The sequence below is a fragment of the Propithecus coquereli genome, unplaced genomic scaffold, assembly GCF_000956105.1.
Source record: "Propithecus coquereli isolate 6110/MARCELLA unplaced genomic scaffold, Pcoq_1.0 Scaffold223, whole genome shotgun sequence".
NCBI classification, from domain to species: Eukaryota; Metazoa; Chordata; class Mammalia; order Primates; family Indriidae; genus Propithecus; species Propithecus coquereli.
The window spans coordinates 5,050,142-5,072,263 of NW_012147523.1; the positions used below are offsets into that span (position 1 = coordinate 5,050,142).

The 22,122-nt window shown below is 44.4% G+C and overlaps 1 protein-coding gene across 2 annotated transcripts; it reads right to left on the reverse strand.

The window, feature by feature from the left end:
• Positions 1–2,577: 2,577 nt before the first annotated feature.
• Positions 2,578–21,295, reverse strand: TMEM159 (transmembrane protein 159). Of its 2 annotated transcripts, none has more exons than XM_012644958.1 (5): positions 21,275–21,295; positions 18,623–18,822; positions 12,133–12,301; positions 7,351–7,489; positions 2,578–3,038 (listed from the first exon to the last, which is right to left on the reverse strand). In XM_012644958.1, exons 2-5 carry the CDS (start codon positions 18,716–18,718, stop codon positions 2,957–2,959), a joined length of 486 nt encoding a protein of 161 aa, XP_012500412.1. In that variant the 5' UTR covers positions 18,719–18,822; positions 21,275–21,295; the 3' UTR covers positions 2,578–2,956. The 2 variants fall into 2 exon arrangements, with proteins under 2 accessions (XP_012500412.1, XP_012500411.1); XM_012644957.1 differs by lacking the exon at positions 21,275–21,295 and adding an exon at positions 20,779–20,821.
• Positions 21,296–22,122: the final 827 nt, after the last annotated feature.

The window sequence follows — 22,122 nt, forward strand, 5'->3', positions numbered from 1 at the left end:
GAGGGGAAGCTTGGCCTTCTTTGCCCCTATAATAGTGTCACCATCCACCCACTGGCTCAAGCTAAAAATCTAGGGGCCAACTTTGTGTCCCCTTTCCTTCTCCAACATCACCAAATGCTGCTGGCTCTCCAAATGAGAAAGGCCTTTGTTACCTCCACCATAGTATAAGTTTTAAGCCACAACCAGCCTCTGCTCCGGGCCTCTGTAGACCTCCTACCTGGCCTTCCTACTCCCAATGCATCGGCTGTCATCTTCAGGAACCTGAGTCTGATCACGTCACTCTTCCATGTGAGATTCTTCATCGTCTTCCCTTTGCTCTTCGTGTAAACTTCTTACCTATGGGGTCTTGCACAATGAGCTCCTCTCTCTCTTCCATTTACCTTTTGCTCACCAGGCCCAGCCACACTGACATCATTTCTTTTCCTTAAACACATTAAACTCCTTTCAGTTTCCGGGTCTTTGCACTGCTGTGCCCTCTGCCAAGAACACCCCTTCCACAGCACTTGGTCTGGCAGCAACTTCTCATTCTTTAGTCAAAGAAAAGAAATCCCTGATCACTGTGGCTAAAGTGGCCTCTCCCAGTTATCTATCACCCTTTTACTTTTCTTCAATGACCTTATCACAGTGCAATATTTTGCTTACTTTTTGTAGTGAGTAGGCAGTAAGGTGGAGCCCATGATGCTCATCTGTGGTTTGCATACCCTGTGTGATCCCCTCCTTGTGAGTGTGAGTGGTTCCTGTCGACTTGCTTCCAACAGAATACAGAAAAAGTGGCAGGATGTATGTGATTACGCATACATGATTATGTTGCCTAAGAATGTAATGTCCATCTTGCTAAGAGGCTCTCTCCCTTGGTGGTTTTGAAGAAGCAACTGCCACATTACGAACTGCCACAGGGAGAGGGACATGTAGTACGGACCTGAGTGCTTCAGTCCTGCAGCCAGCTGGAAGCCACCAATGACCACGTGAGTGGAATCTCGGTCCTTCCCCAGTTAAACCTTAAATGAGAACCCAGCTCTAGCAACGCTGTGATCACAGTCTTGCAAAGGATTCAGTCAAGCCGTGCCTGGACCCCTAACATGCAGAAAATGTGAGACAATAAATGCTTGCTCTTTTAAGCTGATAGTTGGTGGCAAATTGTTACACAGCAACAGATAACTATTAATAATACTCTTAAGTGACTCCTGTATTAAAAAGAAAACTTCAGGAGGGAGACCAGGGACTTACCTACTCTTCATTATCGAAGCTGCAGAACCCAGCTGGGTAGATAGCTGGGAGATAGCATACATAGATAATATCGGACACTTGCATGAAGGAAAGATACATTCAATAAACAGTAATTCTTAATATTAATACCCCCATGGTATTGGTAGGACTAGGCAGTTCTTGTTCTATAATGGAGATGAATCCACCCTTAGTGTCAGTATGGTGAATGTCATGGGATGCAGAAGAGTTTCAGTACCAAACTAAGGCCTTTGAGCCCCACTGTGGCAAGTAGCAGCATTTGTTATTGTCCAGCAAACATTTCATTTTCTTCTGACACTCCTTTGGGAGGCTGCTCCCATCTCTCTGCACCCCAGCATCCCCCATCAGGTGGAATCCAACGGGCTGACCTCTCCCCTCCGGGGGTCCTGAATGGACACATGTCCCAGCCCTGCCTGGTCAGCATATTCCATCCTTCTGGCCACTGTGATTGGTTCAGGGTTTCTCACATGACCCAAATCTGTCCAATCAGAGCTAACCCCAGAATACCCATATGTATCGTTGGAAAGAGCAGCTTTCTTGGCTAGTTCAGAGTGCTAACTAGGGCTGCTGGGATCCCCACGTGGGGCAGGCCTGCCTGATAAAGCAGCTCACACCAACAAAAAAAAAAAAAAACAAACTAAGAGATGCCTAATAACACCACCTGAGCCCCTGGATCTAGTAGTACCTGAAGATCTACCCACCCCTTGGCTTTTTGGTTGAGTTAAAATAATCCCTCCTATCACCACCACCATGACCCTTTTTTTAAAGCAACTTTGAATTGAATATCTATCACTAGCAACTAAAAAAGTCATATTACTCAGGGTCTGTCATGAAACTGACAGAGAAAAAATAAGCAGGTCTGATGTATTAGGGGAGGGGAGGGAAGCGGGGGGGTGGGGAGAAAGAATAAAGGAAAAAAGCCCACCCAAATATTTAATAAAATGCCACCGCAAATAAACCACTGAAGAATTCCACTGGGAAATCCCATAGGATGTTTTGTTTTTACTCTGTAGTCCTTTACTGTTTTGTTTTTTTTTAAGAAATAGCTTAACAGGACAAATTCTTTAAAACAATACAAAAGTATCAGGTGCAAATATTAAAAGCACTAAACCGTACTCAACAGTAACAGTGGAAACTATACCTCTACGTTTTTTCCAAAAGACTCTTGGCCACAAAGTTACACTTAGACTCTATTTTCCAACTTTGAGAGGCCATTATTCCCAAATGCCACTGTTCTTTCTGTTAAAAAGCCAGTAAGACAGAAGAGCTTATTCTGTTTTAGATTTTTTCACTTGTTTCAAATAAGTGAAAAAATAAACATCTTTCCTCATTTCTAAAAACAAAACACTAAAAACAATACACTTTTGCACCCAGCTGGGCCTTTGGGTCACGGGGCAGAGCTCTAGAGGCCCAGGACCCTGCCAAGGTCACGTCGCCACACCTGGGGAGTGGGTATGTGAGGCAGGGCCAGCTGCTGAGCCAATGCATTTCTTTGCTGATTCGCCCCATGAGGGTGGGTCAGCTGACAGAACCAACACAAGACCAACATGATCCCCAAATGGGCTACTGCAGGATCCTATAAACAGTGAAAAAGCTAGTGGAAACATCCAGGGAGTGCTTGGCTACCCAACCCCCTTCTCTGAGTCATAATGCCAAGGGGCAAGTATGATTCAACAGCTTTCCAGCGATGCTTGAAAAGATGTTCAGCTGGTCATTCCTGGTAGAGCCCCTCAAAGTCTGTGGACTTCATAGCCAGCTGACATTCACCACTGGGGTTTTGCTGCATCAGTGGTCTGTTTGGTAACAAGAAAAAACGGTTAGTTCTAGGGCCTCTTTTAAAGAGCAACATGGAGAGTGTGCATAGCTGAATATGTGACAGTCTCTGCTAGATTATTTTTAGCTGCTTCTTGCAATCAACCACACCAGACTTGGAGCTGTATCCATTTTACAGCAGCAGAAACTTAGGGCACAGGAGGTTAAAATGACTAGGTTATGGGTTGAGTTATGACCACTTTCCCCTCTTCTAATTTGGATATTGTGTTTTCCCCAACTGCCTATGTCTGCACAACAATTCAGTGAGAAAGGCAGAGCAAGGAGCAGCTCTGTTTTACCAGTGGAAACAAACTGAGATCAGAGAAGTTAAGCAGCCTGTTCAAGATCACACAGCTAAAAAATGGCAGAGCTGGGATTCACACCTATATCTTCTGATTCCAATTAGTTTTTTTGACACCTTCAATGGAAAGGAGTGAGGGGGGAAAGGAAGAGAAATGGTTTGTCTTTTGCGGTCCTTCTGACTGTAGGTTTCAGAGGGGTGGGGGTGGTGCTACTAATATTAACTTAATTGGATCTATGGATTATCTTTGAATTTCAAGTAGCCCTGACACCCCACTATGGAAAACCAGAGCATACACCGGAGTTTGGCTGACCAGCACACATCCCCAACGCCCTTCTCCTTGGGAGTTTACGCTACAGAAGATGAGAAAGCTGAACACTCCCAGCTTAGAGTGGCCACCCAACAAAGTTGTAGCCAATGACGTCTGCCAGGGGAGAACAGGGAGAGGTCCTGAGAGAGATTTTCACTTCCTTGATAAAAAGGGTCAGACTTACTTGGTGAACACTCATCTTTTTCTTTCATCCTGCCTTGCATGTAGCTCGTGTTCCCAGAACTGCGGCAGCTATCTTGTGGCCATGAGGCAGCAAACCAATGGACAATGCAGAAAGGTAGAAGCTGCCTGGTATGTTGCTGATACCACAGAGCAGCTGCACCAGCCCTGGGCTGTCTCCAGCTTTTTGTTAAGCGATATAAATAAATCCCTGTTTGTTTCAGCTGGGATCTGCTTTGGTTTTTTCCATCATTTGCCACCTAAAGCATTCCTACCTGATAACGACAAACCAAGAAAGAAACTTTTCCTTTTCTTAAGCTGTGAGGAGGCTAGGCATGCTCTGGCTGCTTTGGGAGACTGAGTGTGCTGTGGGGTAACTTGGGGGGCTCCACAAATATAAACAGGCTGCCCTGGCTCCCCACTTCTCCCCAGCTGCAGGCCCTAGGAGCTCTTGCTGTCCCTATATAACAAAGCAGCATGGTCCTTCCTCCTCAGAGGCTAGTTTATCTACATAGGAGGCAGGTGCAATGTATTCCATCAAAAGACTGTTTCACTGATTTGCATAAGTAGGGACATCTTTTTTCTTTTCTTTTAAAAACATTTTAGCTGTGTTATCTTTTATGTTTTAGGATCAAAATCCCATTAAATCATGAGATAAATCGGATATTTCCTCTCCCCCCCAAACCCCATGCTTTGGATCAAGTAAGGAGGGAGTTATCTTTTCCTTCAGTTTTAAAGAATTCACTGATGCAGGGGGTCTCAGATGACAATTATGTTCATAATAACCTAATACATTATACGTCTTTTTCATTCACCTTCTCTCACAAGGGAACAGTGCAGTTTTTCACAGTATATTTGGAAGATCTGCATGACTCAATAAACCAATATTCTCCAAATGACCAATGCATGAAGTTACAAAATCATGCATCATAAAGATACATTTAAAAGTGCAAGACAGACCAGCAGATTTTAATATGATAGAGGACAAAAATTTCAACTATCATTTAAGAAACTGCCGCTTAATGGAGTTTTTGTGTACTATCATAGAAGAATATCCACGATCATTTGAAAAAGCTTTTCCTCCCTTTCCCAACTGCACATTTTGTTTTTTTGTTTTGTTTTTGTTTTTTTCTTTTTGGAGACAGAGTCTCACTCTTGCCCCGGGTAGAGTGCAGTGGCGTCATCATAGCTCACAGCAACGTCAAACTCCTGGGTTGAAGTGATCCTCCTGCCTCAGCCTCCCAAGTGGCTGAAACTATCAGTACACACCACCACGCCCAGCTAATTTTTCTACTTTTAGTAGAGACGGGGTCTCGCTCTTGCTCAGGCTGGTCTCAAACTCCTGAGCTCAAGCGATCCTCCCACCTCTGCCTTCGAGAGTGCTAGGATTACAGGCGTGAGCCACTGCATCCAGCCCCAACTGCACATTTGTGAGGCTGGGTCTTCTTCATATACTTCAATCAGAACAACATATCACAACAGGACGAACACAGACACGCAAGTAAGAATCCAGTTGACTTCTATGATGGCAGACACTAAAGAGATTTATAAGACATAAACAATGCCATTTGTGAATTTCATTCGGTTTTGGAAAATATATTTACTTTTCATTAAAGTATTTGTATTATTTTATATATTTATCTATTTAAATATGTGTTTATATCAACAGGTAATATTGTTCCTGTTAAATGAATAAATATTTGTTTACATTTTCTGTTATAATTTCTAATAGAGTAATTAACAATACATTCAACCCACATAAACAAAAACTCTTTGGACACCTTGATAATTCTTAAGCAGGCAACATGAATCCTGAGAACAAAAAGCTTGATAATCTCTGCCCAGGTGAAAACAATTGGGTGGGAGGACTAGGGAGGAAAAGGAGATTAAGAACAAATCCTGGGTATCTTTTTCAATCTCTTCATTGAGAAATAGGCACTCAGATTTTGCTACTTCCTATGTATGATTTTTAAGAATTTAATCCTATTACGGCAGGGTTCAGAGGCAGGGAGGGATTTTGGCTGGAAAGCATCACCTTGAATAAGCCACATGGGCCATTATTTCTCTTTTTATCTCCTTTAAGACTGAGAGTGATCAAAACAATTCATGAAAAGCTGCTTGTGACTGCAGGGATACCAATTACGCAGTCCTGCGAGAACCACTCTGTGAGAGCAATTTTAAATTATAGCCACTTCACCCTTTACTGTTCAACATATAAATATTTAACAACAGGGTAACATTTTGGTAAGAATTTCAAGGGTTATTTTGCAGAAAAACAAAAGTCAGGACATAGGTTCTTCTAGAGCAAGCGTTGGCAAACCATGGATGGTCCTGGGGCCAAATCTAGACAGCTGCCTGTTCTTGTAAATTAATTTTACTGGAACACAGCCATCCCCATTCATTTGCTTACTGCCTATACTGCTTTCGTGCTACAGGGGCAGAGTTGATTAGTTGCAGCAGGGACCGTATGGCCTGGCAAAGCGTAAAATATTTACTATCTGGCCCTTTCCAGAAATTGTTTGCTGACCCCTATTTTAGAGGGTCACTCCGTATCTTGGTTGGGAGGGCTTTGGAAATAACTGACCTGGATTTAAGTCCTTTCTGTGCTACTCTCAGTTTGGGGACTTGGCTTCATTTTCCTTATCACAGAATGGGGCTAGTTGTGAAGCTTACATGAGACAAGGCCTGCAGAGTATTTACAGAGGCCTTGGCACAGAGCAAGTGCTCAATAGCCACAACCATCACTTTAGCAAGTGCTTAAATGAAGTACAATGGACTTGGGACTTAGATTCCAAAATCAACACATAGGACAAAAATCAAGCATAAAAAAAAAAAAAACACACCTTTGAAAATCCCTTAGGAGGATGGTACATTATAGACACACACACTGTCTCCCAGTAATGTCAACACAGCTGGCTTTCCCTTCAGCATTTAAAAAGATCACTGTTCCTGCAGTCGAGGCCCCAAATGAAGCAGCTGGCATTTAGGAGCCATATTGTAGGAACAAAATCTATGTATTCAAACACAAGACCCACACTCAGCTGGTGAGAAACTCACACTCTGAAGAGCAGAGGGGACCAAGGCAGGCTTTGGGGACAGAAGATTCACAGCTCCCATACCACTCTGGGGAGGCACGATAAATAGAATGGCAGGTCATTCTTCTTCCATTGCTCTCCTTTCCTCCCCACCTCACCCCTCAAAAAACACCTTAATTTGACTTTTGTAAATTAAATGGGCATCTTTTTAAAGGAATCAATAATAACTACCTCATAGAGCTGCTGTGACAATGAGGTAAGTTATGTGCATCATGGAAGATGGAAGCCGTAGCTTTTGTTTGAAACTCCATTGCAAATTCACATTTTACATCTGATGTAAATGAGGAGCTATGAGAAACACCCATCTCTTATGATTTTGCTTCCGGACATACACTGGGGTTAGGGTTTCATTTGCGAAAATCCCTCTAAATGGCAAAGATTAAATTATTCCACTGACATGTATTTACCTGGGAGAAAACCAGTAGTTGATAAGGCTGGAGACCACCATGTAGGACACCATGAGGATCCCTGACACGGTGACTGACACGAAGCCCAAGCCACAGAGGACGCAGAGCAGTGACAGGCCACCCACAGAGATGACCAGGCCTAGGAGGAGAACATGGTTAGGAGAAGCATTCGTCTAAAAGAGGTTGAAAGTGTGTTTAAAACAATGACAGGTCACTCATATTTTTTAAAGTGAGGAGATTTCCCATTAAAAAAAAAATCTAGATTTCTGGCATCGCTTAAAAAAAGGAGGTGATCTGGCCACCTGAGTGGGCATCACGGCATGGTAACAAGCAGCTGGCCTTCCCATCCCCCTTCTGTCCCCAACATTCTCAAATTGCATTACACTTGTGCCACTTTGCTCATTTTGTCTTGCCTCTAGGCATTTGAGTTTGAGAGCCCCTCATCCTCAAGGTCAGAGATGGACTCCCAATGCAATCCCCCAGGAGGAGTCAGCCAAGGCAGGAGTATCTCAAGCTACAGGTATAAAGGCTATGCAGGTTAAAGAAAGTAAAATCTAAATATAGTTTTTGATGATATCCTTCACAACCCAGCCTGACAACTATTACACTTTAATCACAAGATCTCATTAGTCATTTTGATCTACAATTGGATACTTTTAAATGGAAATATTAATAAATTATCATATAATAAACACAAGGAAAATCTATTTTTCATAACATGGGGTCTGTGGGAGAAAAAGAACAAAAGGTACAAGGGAAAGAACATGAGGAACGAGTGACATGGCACAGGTTGTATAGCAAGCATCCTTCCACCTGCTTCGGGAGTGGTCAAATAGCCAATATGTGTTTATATCAACAGGTAATATTGTTCCTGTTAAATGAATAAATATTTGTTTACATTTTCTGTTATAATTTCTAATAGAGTAATTAACAATACATTCAACCCACATAAACAAAAACTCTTTGGACACCTTGATAATTCTTAAGCAGGCAACATGAATCCTGAGAACAAAAAGCTTGATAATCTCTGCCCAGGTGAAAACAATTGGGTGGGAGGACTAGGGAGGAAAAGGAGATTAAGAACAAATCCTGGGTATCTTTTTCAATCTCTTCATTGAGAAATAGGCACTCAGATTTTGCTACTTCCTATGTATGATTTTTAAGAATTTAATCCTATTACGGCAGGGTTCAGAGGCAGGGAGGGATTTTGGCTGGAAAGCATCACCTTGAATAAGCCACATGGGCCATTATTTCTCTTTTTATCTCCTTTAAGACTGAGAGTGATCAAAACAATTCATGAAAAGCTGCTTGTGACTGCAGGGATACCAATTACGCAGTCCTGCGAGAACCACTCTGTGAGAGCAATTTTAAATTATAGCCACTTCACCCTTTACTGTTCAACATATAAATATTTAACAACAGGGTAACATTTTGGTAAGAATTTCAAGGGTTATTTTGCAGAAAAACAAAAGTCAGGACATAGGTTCTTCTAGAGCAAGCGTTGGCAAACCATGGATGGTCCTGGGGCCAAATCTAGACAGCTGCCTGTTCTTGTAAATTAATTTTACTGGAACACAGCCATCCCCATTCATTTGCTTACTGCCTATACTGCTTTCGTGCTACAGGGGCAGAGTTGATTAGTTGCAGCAGGGACCGTATGGCCTGGCAAAGCGTAAAATATTTACTATCTGGCCCTTTCCAGAAATTGTTTGCTGACCCCTATTTTAGAGGGTCACTCCGTATCTTGGTTGGGAGGGCTTTGGAAATAACTGACCTGGATTTAAGTCCTTTCTGTGCTACTCTCAGTTTGGGGACTTGGCTTCATTTTCCTTATCACAGAATGGGGCTAGTTGTGAAGCTTACATGAGACAAGGCCTGCAGAGTATTTACAAAGGCCTTGGCACAGAGCAAGTGCTCAATAGCCACAACCATCACTTTAGCAAGTGCTTAAATGAAGTACAATGGACTTGGGACTTAGATTCCAAAATCAACACATAGGACAAAAATCAAGCATAAAAAAAAAAACAACACACCTTTGAAAATCCCTTAGGAGGATGGTACATTATAGACACACACACTGTCTCCCAGTAATGTCAACACAGCTGGCTTTCCCTCCAACATTTAAAAAGATCACTGTTCCTGCAGTCGAGGCCCCAAATGAAGCAGCTGGCATTTAGGAGCCATATTGTAGGAACAAAATCTATGTATTCAAACACAAGACCCACACTCAGCTGGTGAGAAACTCACACTCTGAAGAGCAGAGGGGACCAAGGCAGGCTTTGGGGACAGAAGATTCACAGCTCCCATACCACTCTGGGGAGGCACGATAAATAGAATGGCAGGTCATTCTTCTTCCATTGCTCTCCTTTCCTCCCCACCTCACCCCTCAAAAAACACCTTAATTTGACTTTTGTAAATTAAATGGGCATCTTTTTAAAGGAATCAATAATAACTACCTCATAGAGCTGCTGTGACAATGAGGTAAGTTATGTGCATCATGGAAGATGGAAGCCGTAGCTTTTGTTTGAAACTCCATTGCAAATTCACATTTTACATCTGATGTAAATGAGGAGCTATGAGAAACACCCATCTCTTATGATTTTGCTTCCGGACATACACTGGGGTTAGGGTTTCATTTGCGAAAATCCCTCTAAATGGCAAAGATTAAATTATTCCACTGACATGTATTTACCTGGGAGAAAACCAGTAGTTGATAAGGCTGGAGACCACCATGTAGGACACCATGAGGATCCCTGACACGGTGACTGACACGAAGCCCAAGCCACAGAGGACGCAGAGCAGTGAGAGGCCACCCACAGAGATGACCAGGCCTAGGAGGAGAACATGGTTAGGAGAAGCATTCGTCTAAAAGAGGTTGAAAGTGTGTTTAAAACAATGACAGGTCACTCATATTTTTTAAAGTGAGGAGATTTCCCATTAAAAAAAAATCTAGATTTCTGGCATCGCTTAAAAAAAGGAGGTGATCTGGCCACCTGAGTGGGCATCACGGCATGGTAACAAGCAGCTGGCCTTCCCATCCCCCTTCTGTCCCCAACATTCTCAAATTGCATTACACTTGTGCCACTTTGCTCATTTTGTCTTGCCTCTAGGCATTTGAGTTTGAGAGCCCCTCATCCTCAAGGTCAGAGATGGACTCCCAGTGCAATCCCCCAGGAGGAGTCAGCCAAGGCAGGAGTATCTCAAGCTACAGGTATAAAGGCTATGCAGGTTAAAGAAAGTAAAATCTAAATATAGCTTTTGATGATATCCTTCACAACCCAGCCTGACAACTATTACACTTTAATCACAAGATCTCATTAGTCATTTTGATCTACAATTGGATACTTTTAAATGGAAATATTAATAAATTATCATATAATAAACACAAGGAAAATCTATTTTTCATAACATGGGGTCTGTGGGAGAAAAAGAACAAAAGGTACAAGGGAAAGAACATGAGGAACGAGTGACATGGCACAGGTTGTATAGCAAGCATCCTTCCACCTGCTTCGGGAGTGGTCAAATAGCCCAGGCCTCCATCCCTACAGCCACAGTGACGGTTTCAGGGATGGACCCTGAAAAAGCAGGAAGGCAAAGAACACACATGGATGTGCTGCCTTTTCATACGCATTTACAAAATCCTAGGTCAGTGTTTTTCAAAGTGTGGCCTTCCTTCGACCACCTTGCATCAGAATCAGATGCATCCGGGAAGCTTGTTAAAAATTCAGATTTCTAAACCCACTCCAGACCTACTAAAATAACACTCAATGGATGAGGCCTGAAAGTCTGCATTTTCAAAAAGGAAGATTTATACATACTCAAGTTCAAGAACCACTGCTCTAAAGGCTTTGCACATGCTGTTCCCCTGTCCAAAAGCCCTTCCCTGTCTACCCCAAAACAAAGTTGTTATACATCTTTAAAGTCCTGTCTGCTGCTCCCTTCTTTCTCTCCAAATGTCTTTTGTTATGGTACTCATTCATCATTCCTCTACCTATATTCATTCACTTGCCCATCTATCCATCCATATTTACTGAGCAAATGCTCTGCCAGGCTGTATTTAGTTCATCTACTTACTACACCCATTTTCTTCTTCAAGTGTAAACTGTCCAGTCCCCTGGGCAGGGAAACAAGCCCGGTGCTCTTAGCTCTGGGAATCTAAGGAATGGACCAGAAGTGATCACCCAACCCACTGGAAACCATCTCTTTCGCCACTATCCTGTGGGGTGTGATCTGATTTGAAAAGGCAAACTGGGCCAATCAGATTTGCTTTCCCAGTAATTTTAACTTAGTAACACAGGGAGAAGTTGACAGTTGGTGGTGGGACGTCAGGAAAAAAGGTAGAGAAGGTGGGTTCCAGCACCTAGCAAGGCACCTGTTATGCAATAGTGCTCAGTAACTCGCTGTGGAATGAATGGTCTCTCTAATAATAATGCTAGTTAGCTTTCGTTGAGAGGCTACTCTGTGCCAGGTACTGCACTAAGGACTCTACAGAAGCATAAGTTTCAATCCCCACAACCCTTCGAGATAGTGCTCTTATATCTCCATTTTACATATGAAAAATCTGAGCCTCAAAGAGGGAAAATAATTTGTTCAAAATCACAGTGGTGGACGTGGAATTCTAACGCAGACTCCAGAGTCCTTGTTTTAACTATTCTAACAAGCTGCCTTGTTTGATGTGATTTTGAGAAGAACAGGAAACTCTGACAACAATGGCAGATGCCCAAAGATATTGTTCTCCCGACGGAGTCATTTTCCAAGGGGGCGAATAAGTGAGCAGGCTACCTTCCAGTAACAGGACCCCCACAAGAGCCACCAGGAAGGTAAGCACCACGAGGAGCAGGAAGAACCCAACAGGAACGGCCGACACGGCAACGAACACCAGCAAGGTGAGGGCCAGAAAAGGATGCCTGTCCAAGTACTGGCCCACTGGAGACTTCAGAAAGGCAATCACCTGTGGGCAAAGGACAAAGAGCCAGGATTAAGTGCCATGTCTGAATCCCAGGTTGAATGGATGTGCCCAAACTGTGGGAAGTATAACTAGAGGTCATAAAGTTGAAGACTCTTACGTAAAAAGTCACTGCAACAAGACTTCTCCCAAGACATGAGTCACCCAGGCAAGAACTCGAGGCAGCTGTGGACAGGTGGCGAGTTTGAGGGCCCTACCCAAGGTCGAGTCTTGTGAAAGGAGGAAAGACCCAGGCATGGCTCTCCTGCTAAACACACGCCCTTTCAGAAGACCTCTCCAGCACGTGTGCGTTGATATAACACATGTACAGTTTGCCTCCTGCTTTGCAGCTGAGGTTCCCATAGCTGAAGCCACTGAGGCACAAAGAGGTTAAGTCCTGGCTACTTGGCATAACCTAGGATCTTGTTAAAAATGCAGGATCTCAGGCCCCGCCCTAGTCTTGCGGAATCAGATTCTGCTTTTTCAAAAAGATCCCAGGTGTGTTGTACACGCGCGTTCAAGTTTGAGAAGCAATGCACTGAATGATTGCCTAGAGGCACACCTTCCAAGTGGCAAATTCTAGGCATTCAAAGCTGAGTCTTTGACTCAAAATGTCGTACGCTTGCAATGGCTGCCACTTCATGAGGTAAAAATGCTTTCATGTCATCAACCTGGCTACCATAGTTGGCCACAGCCTGATAACTACTGCAAGCTTATGCTGAGTTAATAAATACATCACCTTCCTTCACTAGTCAAAAGGAATTTTGGATCTGACTCCATGGCAGAGCTGGCCTGAGTCAACCCCACAAAAATGGGCTTCCCCCTCTCCTTCTCTCTCCTTCTTAGGCCCCAGGCCTTTTCTCTCCTTAGTACTGGCATTCTAGGCCCTGCTCTCTTGAAAAGTTCCATCATTCCAGAACCTTCCTCCATCATAATTAGTCCTTCCTGCGTCTCATTCCTTAGGGTCTTGCAGACCAGCAGCTGAAATGAAGACATAATTCAAGTCCTCAAAATACATGTGTCTCCTAGAAACAGTAGTTCACCCAAGTGACTCAAATGGTGGTAATTTCAGGGCAAGTTGGAAGGCAGGAGGGTTTTGTAGTTCATGCTGACGGCAACCAAAGTGTAAGGCTCACCCCACTTACATAGAAAAGGCCGTTCTAAGAAGCCACAGCCATCTGTCTTGGGGCTTCGGCGTCGCCTCCTAAAGAGAACTCGCAAGGCATAGCAAATTGCACTTCTTGCCAAGCTACGGAATGGCATTAATGTCCACTAGCCACCCCGCCTCCTGCCACCTCATTCTGACAAAAGCCACCAAAGACCTTGCTATTCAGCTTCTCCAGCCAGAGGTGACTGTACTAGGAATCACTTATAAGCCGGGGCTGCCCAGCTCAGACACTCTGTTATCAGAGCCCAATGCGATCCTCCTGAGGCAGCTGAAGGGAAGAGAGAGGCGGAGGCATGGTGGGAGTCAACACACAGAGTGGCGAGCGCTTTCCAGTTCTAATCCACACACATTCTTAGTGGATGGCCCCCGCATCACCTGACAGACCGAACTGTTCTCTCTGATCTTTACAATCCAAGGGGCCCAGGACCCACGGTGGGGAAGAGCAGATGGGCTGTCCAGGCAGGGGGGTGGCAGTGCGCAGTGAGTCTGTCGTGCCAGCGAGGGGAGGTCTGCGCAGTGGGAGGAGCCAATGGGGCTGGGAGACGGGGACACCAGGCTCACACTTGGGCTGTCCAGCACAGCAGCCACCTGTGGCCATTCAGCATCGGAAATGCTGCTCCTGTGACTGACGGCCTGGATTTCCACCTGAATTTAATTTAAGTTTTAAAGCCGATATGTGACTCAGTCACTGGAAAATTTTTAAGTGTGTTTCAGATAGGTTGGATAGGTGAGTCTGTTTTGTTCCACTATAAATTTTATGAAATCTGAATAGAGATCAAGTATTTCCTATGGAAATGTGGCATCTGAATTGAGATGTGCTCTAATCCAGTTTTTTCGTAGCCTTTTCTGAGTCTGGGCTCTATGACCACGAAATAGAAAGTCATTCAGATATGCCAAGAGATCATTTTAGGATTCTTCTCCCAAGAAGCATGGCTGGGCTCAGGCCAGTCTGTCACTGGAGGGGAGGACACGTTCCAGCCACACTCAACAATAACAGAGAACATTCATTAAACACTTAGGTGCCAGGCACTGTTTTAAGCCTTTTCCATGTATTTCATTTATTTCTCCCTACGATGCTTCAAGGTAGATAATGAAGAACAACTTAACGTTATTTAAACCCAGGGGCTTAGAACATAGCAATTAACTTTTCATTCTCATGGCAACAGAGGGGGATACAATGGGAAGATGGAAAGTGGGAGAGCTTATTATTCAGCAATATGCACTGCAATTTTCCGTTGCTACCCTGGGGCAGACAGAGGTTACCCAACCCAGACTTTATAGGCACCATGCTGCACTGAAGGGCCCAGGAAGGCCAGGCTGGGACAGACTGGCACCATTATGTGCCAGGCTCTGTGCAGAAGCCTTCTCAAACAGCATCTCAGATAACCCTCACAACAAACCTATGAGCCTGGCAGTGCTTATTTTAGAAAAGAGGAGATGGAAATTCAATGAGCCTAAGTGACTTGCCCAAGGTCAGACAAAGGTGGTTTATTTTTTAATACACTCCCAGGCACGGGAGGTTCCAAAGTAGAGGCAATGTGGCCAGTATTGGAGGACACAAAGTCTCCAACGGACTATTCAGGAGCCAGGCAAATTCTCTGGTGTCAGAATGCAAAAGACACTCAGCAATTCACTGCCTCTTGCTACCAGATGGGAGAAAGGTGAGGGGTGTCAGGACCATTTAAAACCACTGGTGATGACAAGTCAAAGGTGCTGTGTGATGGTTTTTCCCAGATTACTGTCCCTGGGTGCCCACTGGCATGCAATTCAGGGTTAGTATATTGGTGCCCAAGAGCTTATTTAAAAATGGCCTTTGTGGCAGGAAACCTAAGCATGGGAGCAAAACTATTTTGTCACAAATTTTCCACTTAAGGACACACCATTTGTGGTTATCAGCCCAGCTCATCTTCCACCTCTCCTCCTCTTCCCTGAAAACGGCCCCATCCCAAGGCAGGGCAGGCCCCTAAAGTCATGTTTATATCAATGAAATGAAATACCCCAGCCCAACTGCCACCTCCTTGGCCACAGGTGATTGGGCCAACCAGATTCTTGCTCCCAGGAATTGGGCACTGAGATGCCCAGACCAGGTCCCTTGGAGGGCTTCAGCTGGGTGACATGGGGAGTTCATGGTGCCAGCCTGGACAACCCCATTTGCCTCCATGAATGGAAAAGCCAAGGGAGCCTGGATGCAGAGAGAGGAGGATGAAGCAGATACACAAGAAAAGCTAAGATAAGAAGCTGCATGGCCCAAGAAAGGGCACTGAGAGTTACCTCTGACCCCAGTGACCTGCCAGACCCTGGTTCTAATTTCTTCTGAGGCTCAGCCCAGCTTCACTTCTTGCCCTTGGTTTCTAAGATCACCTTACATTCCCCAAAAGTCCTGGCAGATCCCACCTGTTGATTTGCTTATTTGCTAAAACTATTTTGAGCAGGTTTCTCAGTTTAAAAGTGAGACAATTAAAATTTGACTGTGCAATCCAGAGGCTCCCTCAAGATGATGGAGCTGTCTCACACATACTCCATCTGGAAGCCCTCTATTCTCATCTGGAGTTCAAAGGGCTTATTCCCGTCCAAAGAAAGGGTAAAAATTACTTGGGGGGAAGAAATCATCTAAATTACCCAGAGACAAGGGGATGGCTATCTAAATTATGTTATGTCGATCTGATGTACTTTGCTGATGTACTACAAGGGAAAGCAATTGTTCTGAAGACCTATGTTTCAATATGGAAAAACAGCAGGATGAAATATCAAGCAAAAATAAAAATACAGAACTATATCTGCCAAGATTACAACCACCAGTATGTAGAACTGACACACCAAAAGGGCATGATAATCATCATAATAATCACCACCACTGGATTTGGCAGTGATGGGTTTATAGGGGATTTGCTCTCCTTTTTCCTCCAATATCACTCTACTGAGTTGTTGATACAACCAATATTTGTTAATAAATTGATACAATAAAAAAATTTAGAAGAAATGATCCTACCTCAGGACTGTCTAGAGAACATCGGGATGTAGATAACCAATAATTTTTCCAATCGTTCTGGGAGTCAGCTGGCCTGGTAGTTATCAGGCCCAAACCTATCCCGACCAACAAGGCTGAGGATCTGACATGAAGGATTGAAGAAAGTTCCAAAAGGTTGAGTTCATCTGCTGTGAAATGCCTACTCCAGAAGGTGGACGTGACTTTTAACTAAGTGAAGACGTGCCGAATGCCTAGCGCAGTGCTTGGCATATAGTCAGTGCTCAATAAATACAATGCCGATCCTTATAATTTGCAGATTCCATATTTGGAATCTGCCTACTTACCAAAATGTATTTGTAACCTCAAATTCGATACTTACAGCCCTTTCAAGGTCACTAGTGGACACACGGCAGTGAAAAATTGAGTCACCTGACAGGTGCATCGTTCCCAGCTGAGGTCAAGCAAGGTGACACTCTGCCCTCTTATTTCAGCTCTTTAAACAAGCGTCCTTATTGTGGTCTATTTAGTGTCACATTTTCACATTTTTGTGCTTTTGATCTGTGATTTCACTGTTTCAAACGGTTCGCAAGTGTAGTGCCTAAGCGTTGTCTACTGTTTCTAGGCACAAGAAGGCTATGATGTGCCTCATGGAGAAAATACATGTGTTGGATAAGCTTTGTGCAAGTCATGAGTCACAGTATTGTGGGTCCTGAACTCAATGTTAATGACCACTCACGTACATTAAATAAAATGTCTTTAAACAGAAATGTACATAGAACAAGGGTATATACTTATCAGTTGATGAAATGTTGTGACCAGAGGCTTGAACCAACAGAATCCCGTATTTCCTCTAGGAGCAATGGCTCAGTATTTGCTAATTCAGCATCTGCAGTGACTTTATAGACTATAACTACCACGAACAATGAGAACCAACTATAAATGTGGAAGAGGCATGAGGACCCTGCTTACTGAGCTAACTTTTAAAGAAGAGTTTCAGTCAGCTGACTTAGAAAGCTGCTTGTCTAGTTTAAAAATAACTTGATAAATCCATAAAGAGTGCCAGATACATTCTGGAGTAAGTCCAGAAAAGATCTCCGTGGAATATATTGCTCCAGACCACAAAGAAGTATCTCCTCAAGTAGCCCTTAGTGTAAGTGTGCTACACGATACAAAAACAGATCACAAAATACTTCATTTTGTTACATATATATATGTATTTTGATGGGTATACTGCATTTTTAAAAAGTCGAGAATGACATACAACAAAATGTTAATAGTACCACCTCTGAAAGCTTTTTCCCCTGACAAAATGCTGAAAGGTACATAAAAGAAAGCAATAAAGACAAATATGCAAGAAAGTGGAAATACTATCTCAAGTCCCTTTGCCACTGAGTGACTACTGAATACCTGAAAAGCAACTAACTCAAACTGAAATATGCTGAAAGTGTAAAATACACACTAGATTTCAAAGAGTTAGTACAAAAAGAAAGGTAAGAACTTTTTTCATTAATAATTTCATTAATAATTTTTTATAATGATTAAATGTGAAATGATAATATTTTGGATATATTACATTAAATAAAATACATTACTAAAATTAATTTCACCTGTTTCTTTTCACTTTTCAAAGACATGAAAATGTCTAGAAAATTTTAAATTACATAGGTGGCTCAGATCCTATCTCTGTTGGACACTGGATTTCTAGAGGAATACTGGACTTGAATCTCAACACAGGATTTGGCCCCTCATTTTCAGGGTAACAGATAAGACAAATTTAAAAACGATACAAAACAAATGATATCTGTGGCACAGACTGTTCTTTATACAGCCTAAGAATTGCATTTGCTACTAGGCATGGTAATCTGACTAAATTTTGTCCTATGAGATATAATTGGAAGTATTATGTGTGACTTCCAGGAAGTCTCCTTAATTAGGAAGTGGCTTACAAATCTCTCTTGCACCCTCTCCTCCTATCCTATTGCCTGGAATATGGATACAATGGCTGGTGCTCTTGCAGTCATGTTGGACAATGAATTTGAAGGTCACAACTTAGACATGGCAGGGTGGTGAGCTAGAAAAATTCCTGACTTACATCCCGATCTTTTCCATTTGAGAAAGAAATAACTTTCTATCTTGGTTATGCTAGTGTTATTTGGGGATTTTCTACTATACATAGTGATTGGAAACTGACCTTTGAGTTATTCTGGAAGGACTCTATCAGCAAAGACAGCTTCTTCTGCAGCTCCTGCAAGTCCCTTGTGGTACTCGGGGGTTCCTCTTTTGTCATCCTGAAACTCACTTCAATCTCTTTGGGGATTAATTCTTCTACCACTAAGTTCTCCAGTGCAGCATGTGGTCCAACTTCTCATGTCTCCCTGTTGTTTGCTGTCACTGGAGGAAACAAAAACCGTTAGTAAGGTCTCCATTCAGTTAATTCAACAAGAGCTTGTACTATCCTCACACATTGGTGGTGGGCATGCAGATTGAGGGTAACTTGGCAGTATTTATCAAAACTTCAAATTGCACACACTTTAATCCAGCAAGTTATTTTCCAGGAACACAAAAGAAATAAACAAACAGGTCTCAAAATGTACCAAAGGATGTGCATTGCATCCCTGTTGATAATATATAATGACTAGCAAAACAATGGAAGGAAATTGTCCATTAGGAGGACAGTTAGCAGCTATCATTTCCATTTAGGAGGAAATTGGTTAAATAATGATAAATTCGTCATTAAAATAAATGATGGTGTGGATATTTATTTAGTGACATGAAAAGATGTCCACGGTTTTTTAAAAAAAAGATTATAAAATACTCTATTTTGTTACATACACACATGTATTTATATGTTAATATATACTGCATAGCAAAAGATCTAGAAGGACATATAACAAAATGTTAACAGTATTACCTGAGAGTTTATATTCATTTTTTAGCCTGACAAAATGCTAAAAAGAACATACAGAAAGCAAGAAAGCTAAATACACTATTTCAAGTCTCATTGCCTTTTTCCCCCCCTACAAAGCCCTTCTCCTACAATAGTGACCTTGGCCGATTTCTCTTCTTTATTACTGGACAGGTTGGCTTCCAACTATGTTATGCCATAAATCATTCTCTATTTACTTGTGGGTCAGTCCCTTTCCCCTAACAAAAGCCCCACCTCAGGGGCAGATCTTGCCACAATTATACTGTGACTAAACAGCCTGGAATGTCCAGGACTGTCTCAATCACACATAATTTTTATTTATTTTTAATAAAGACAATTTGCTAAATTAGACATATTTTTTAACCCTTGTTGAGTTTTCAAATAAAAAAATACACCTTTCTTATTTAATATTTTCCAGAACAACTGTCAGGCTGGACACAGAGCTATTCTTTCCATTTCTCCCTTACAATTAACCTTCTGATCTCCAGTACAAATGCTTCAAAGATTGCCACAGAGGCCAAAATTAACTGAGAAATCCTCACATCTATTTACCATATTGAATATCCCACATGCTAAACACGTGAGTTGGTGGGGACAAGGAGGGATTTATCTACTAAGACCTACAGGGACTAGTATGCTAATTAAAGCACATTTTAATCGCCCTAGCTGGAGATCCTCTCTCTGCTACTTCCCTTTTGTAAAACAGGAAACACACTCCACATTCTGTCTTTAAAGTTGCAGCGGGCATAGACACTGAACTTGGGACGTTGCCAGCACTCAGTTCTCTTAATCTCATGTCAACAGCCGGCAGAAACAAGCCCAGTTTCCCTCACAGGTCTCCTCTGGCCTGGGAAAACCAAGTGCCACCCAGACCGGTTTGGGGAGTCGGCCCGGGGCGAGCGTGGGGAGAATGCCACCGGCCACAGCCGTCAAATGCGTCTACCTGGCTGCCAATGCCCAAGACCCCCTAGTCACTCACTTACTCCTCGGAGGGGACTCCCCGGCACGGAGCAGTCTCCGGAGGCGCGAAGGCGGGAGGGAAGGCGCAGACTCCGCGCAGCCTAGGGGTCCCCGCCTCCTCCGCGCCTGGGGGCCGAGCCAAGTCCACTCCAGCCAACCCGCTCCTCGCCTTCCGAGGCTCCAAGTAAACCTCCAGCTCACGCACCCCCGCGCCTACCGGGCAAACGGCTGCCCCGAACGTTCCGGCTGGGAGGGGGAGGGGCCGCATCTCCGGCTGGGGGAAGGGAACCGCGGGGCCTACTCCGTCCGCCCCCTCCCCATCTGCGCCCGGTCTTTCAGGCTTCAAAGGCCGGGGGATGCAAGGGGAGGAGGGAGGGGGTGTGACGCAGGTGGAGAGGGAGCTCCGCGCCCAAGAGGGGCAGAGGCTGAGAGAAATGGGAACCCTGGGGAGAGTCGAGTACCTTGTCATTAATTTGGGGAGAAGAATCCGCCTTTGGTACTTGCAGCTCTCATCTTTGCAGTGACGGGGAAGGGGACCTCGGTAGAAAAGGACTGGCTGGAGAGGAGGGCGCCCATTTTTCAATAATCCTAGGGAGGAGGTTTGACACGACGTCTTCCCAGCCAGGTTTCCCCAGAAGGGGCACGGTCTCGAGGTGGGCTGGAGCTAGCTACCCTTTCACCGAATCTAGTGTAGTGTGTGCTGAGGGGTGGGGGAATGAGTGTGCATTTGGGGATGGGGATGAATCCTGCCTCCTCGTCCGCGCCCGGCCGCATCCCCGTGACTCAAAAGCATGATTTCCGCCCTCCATCCCCATCACTAACCCCGGGGTTGAGGGCTGCAGCCGTGGGCCCCCACTGTGCTCCCAAGCCGCCGCCCCAGCGCTCCTTCACTTTCCCGCCTGGCGAGGGGGCCTAGCCAGCCGGGGCACCCCGAACCCCCCAGCCTAGAGCTCTCACCTGGTCGTAGCGGCCGCGCTGCACCCACCGCGTCTCCAGGCGGAGCAAAGGAGGCAGGAGGAGGAGCAAGAGGAGGAAGAAAGGCGCGGCCAGGGCGGGAGCCGGAGCAGCTTCCTCCGCCCCCTGCTCCGTGCTGCGCTCGGCTCCGTCCCGACTCCCCCCAGGCTCCTCCCAGGGTTCCGCTCGGCTCCGCCCCTCCCCAGGCTCCGCCCGCGGCCCCGCCCCGGCTCTTCCCGCCAGCGGCCTCAAGCATTGCGCTCAGCAAGCCGCCGCGCCATGGATTCTCCAAAGGGCCGCTCGCTCCCACAGACTCTTGGAGCCTCCTGGACAAGCCCCGAGAGGTTTAGAGTGAGAGCGTTCGGGCCACCTCGGAGACAGGTGGACTGGCAGCTGAGAATGAGTTTTTGAAAGGTCTTAGGACTTCCTCTCCTGAATACCCAAAACCAGCCTCTCCGAAAGCACCCCTGGAGTTCAAGACACACAGTGATGAGGTACCACCACCCTGACTGGAAGTGGTAACCATGACTCCTCAAATGCAAGTGTCATGAGCCCGTGAGATCCTTAGAGGGGGATTAGATTAGTATCTCCATGTTATAGATGAAAAAGTCGAGAGCGTGAGAGACGAGATAAACCCAAATCCTTCAGTTTGTAAGGATCCAGGTCAGAGAAGGAACCCATGTTTCCTGGCCCCAAATCCAGACCATAGCGAGGCTTCTCAATAGCAGCGCTGTTGACATTTAGGACGGAATAATTCTGTGTTTCTGGGTTTTCCTGTGCATTGTAAGATTTTAGCAGCATCCTGACCTCTACCCATTAGATGCCATTAATAAACCCCACCCCACACCCCG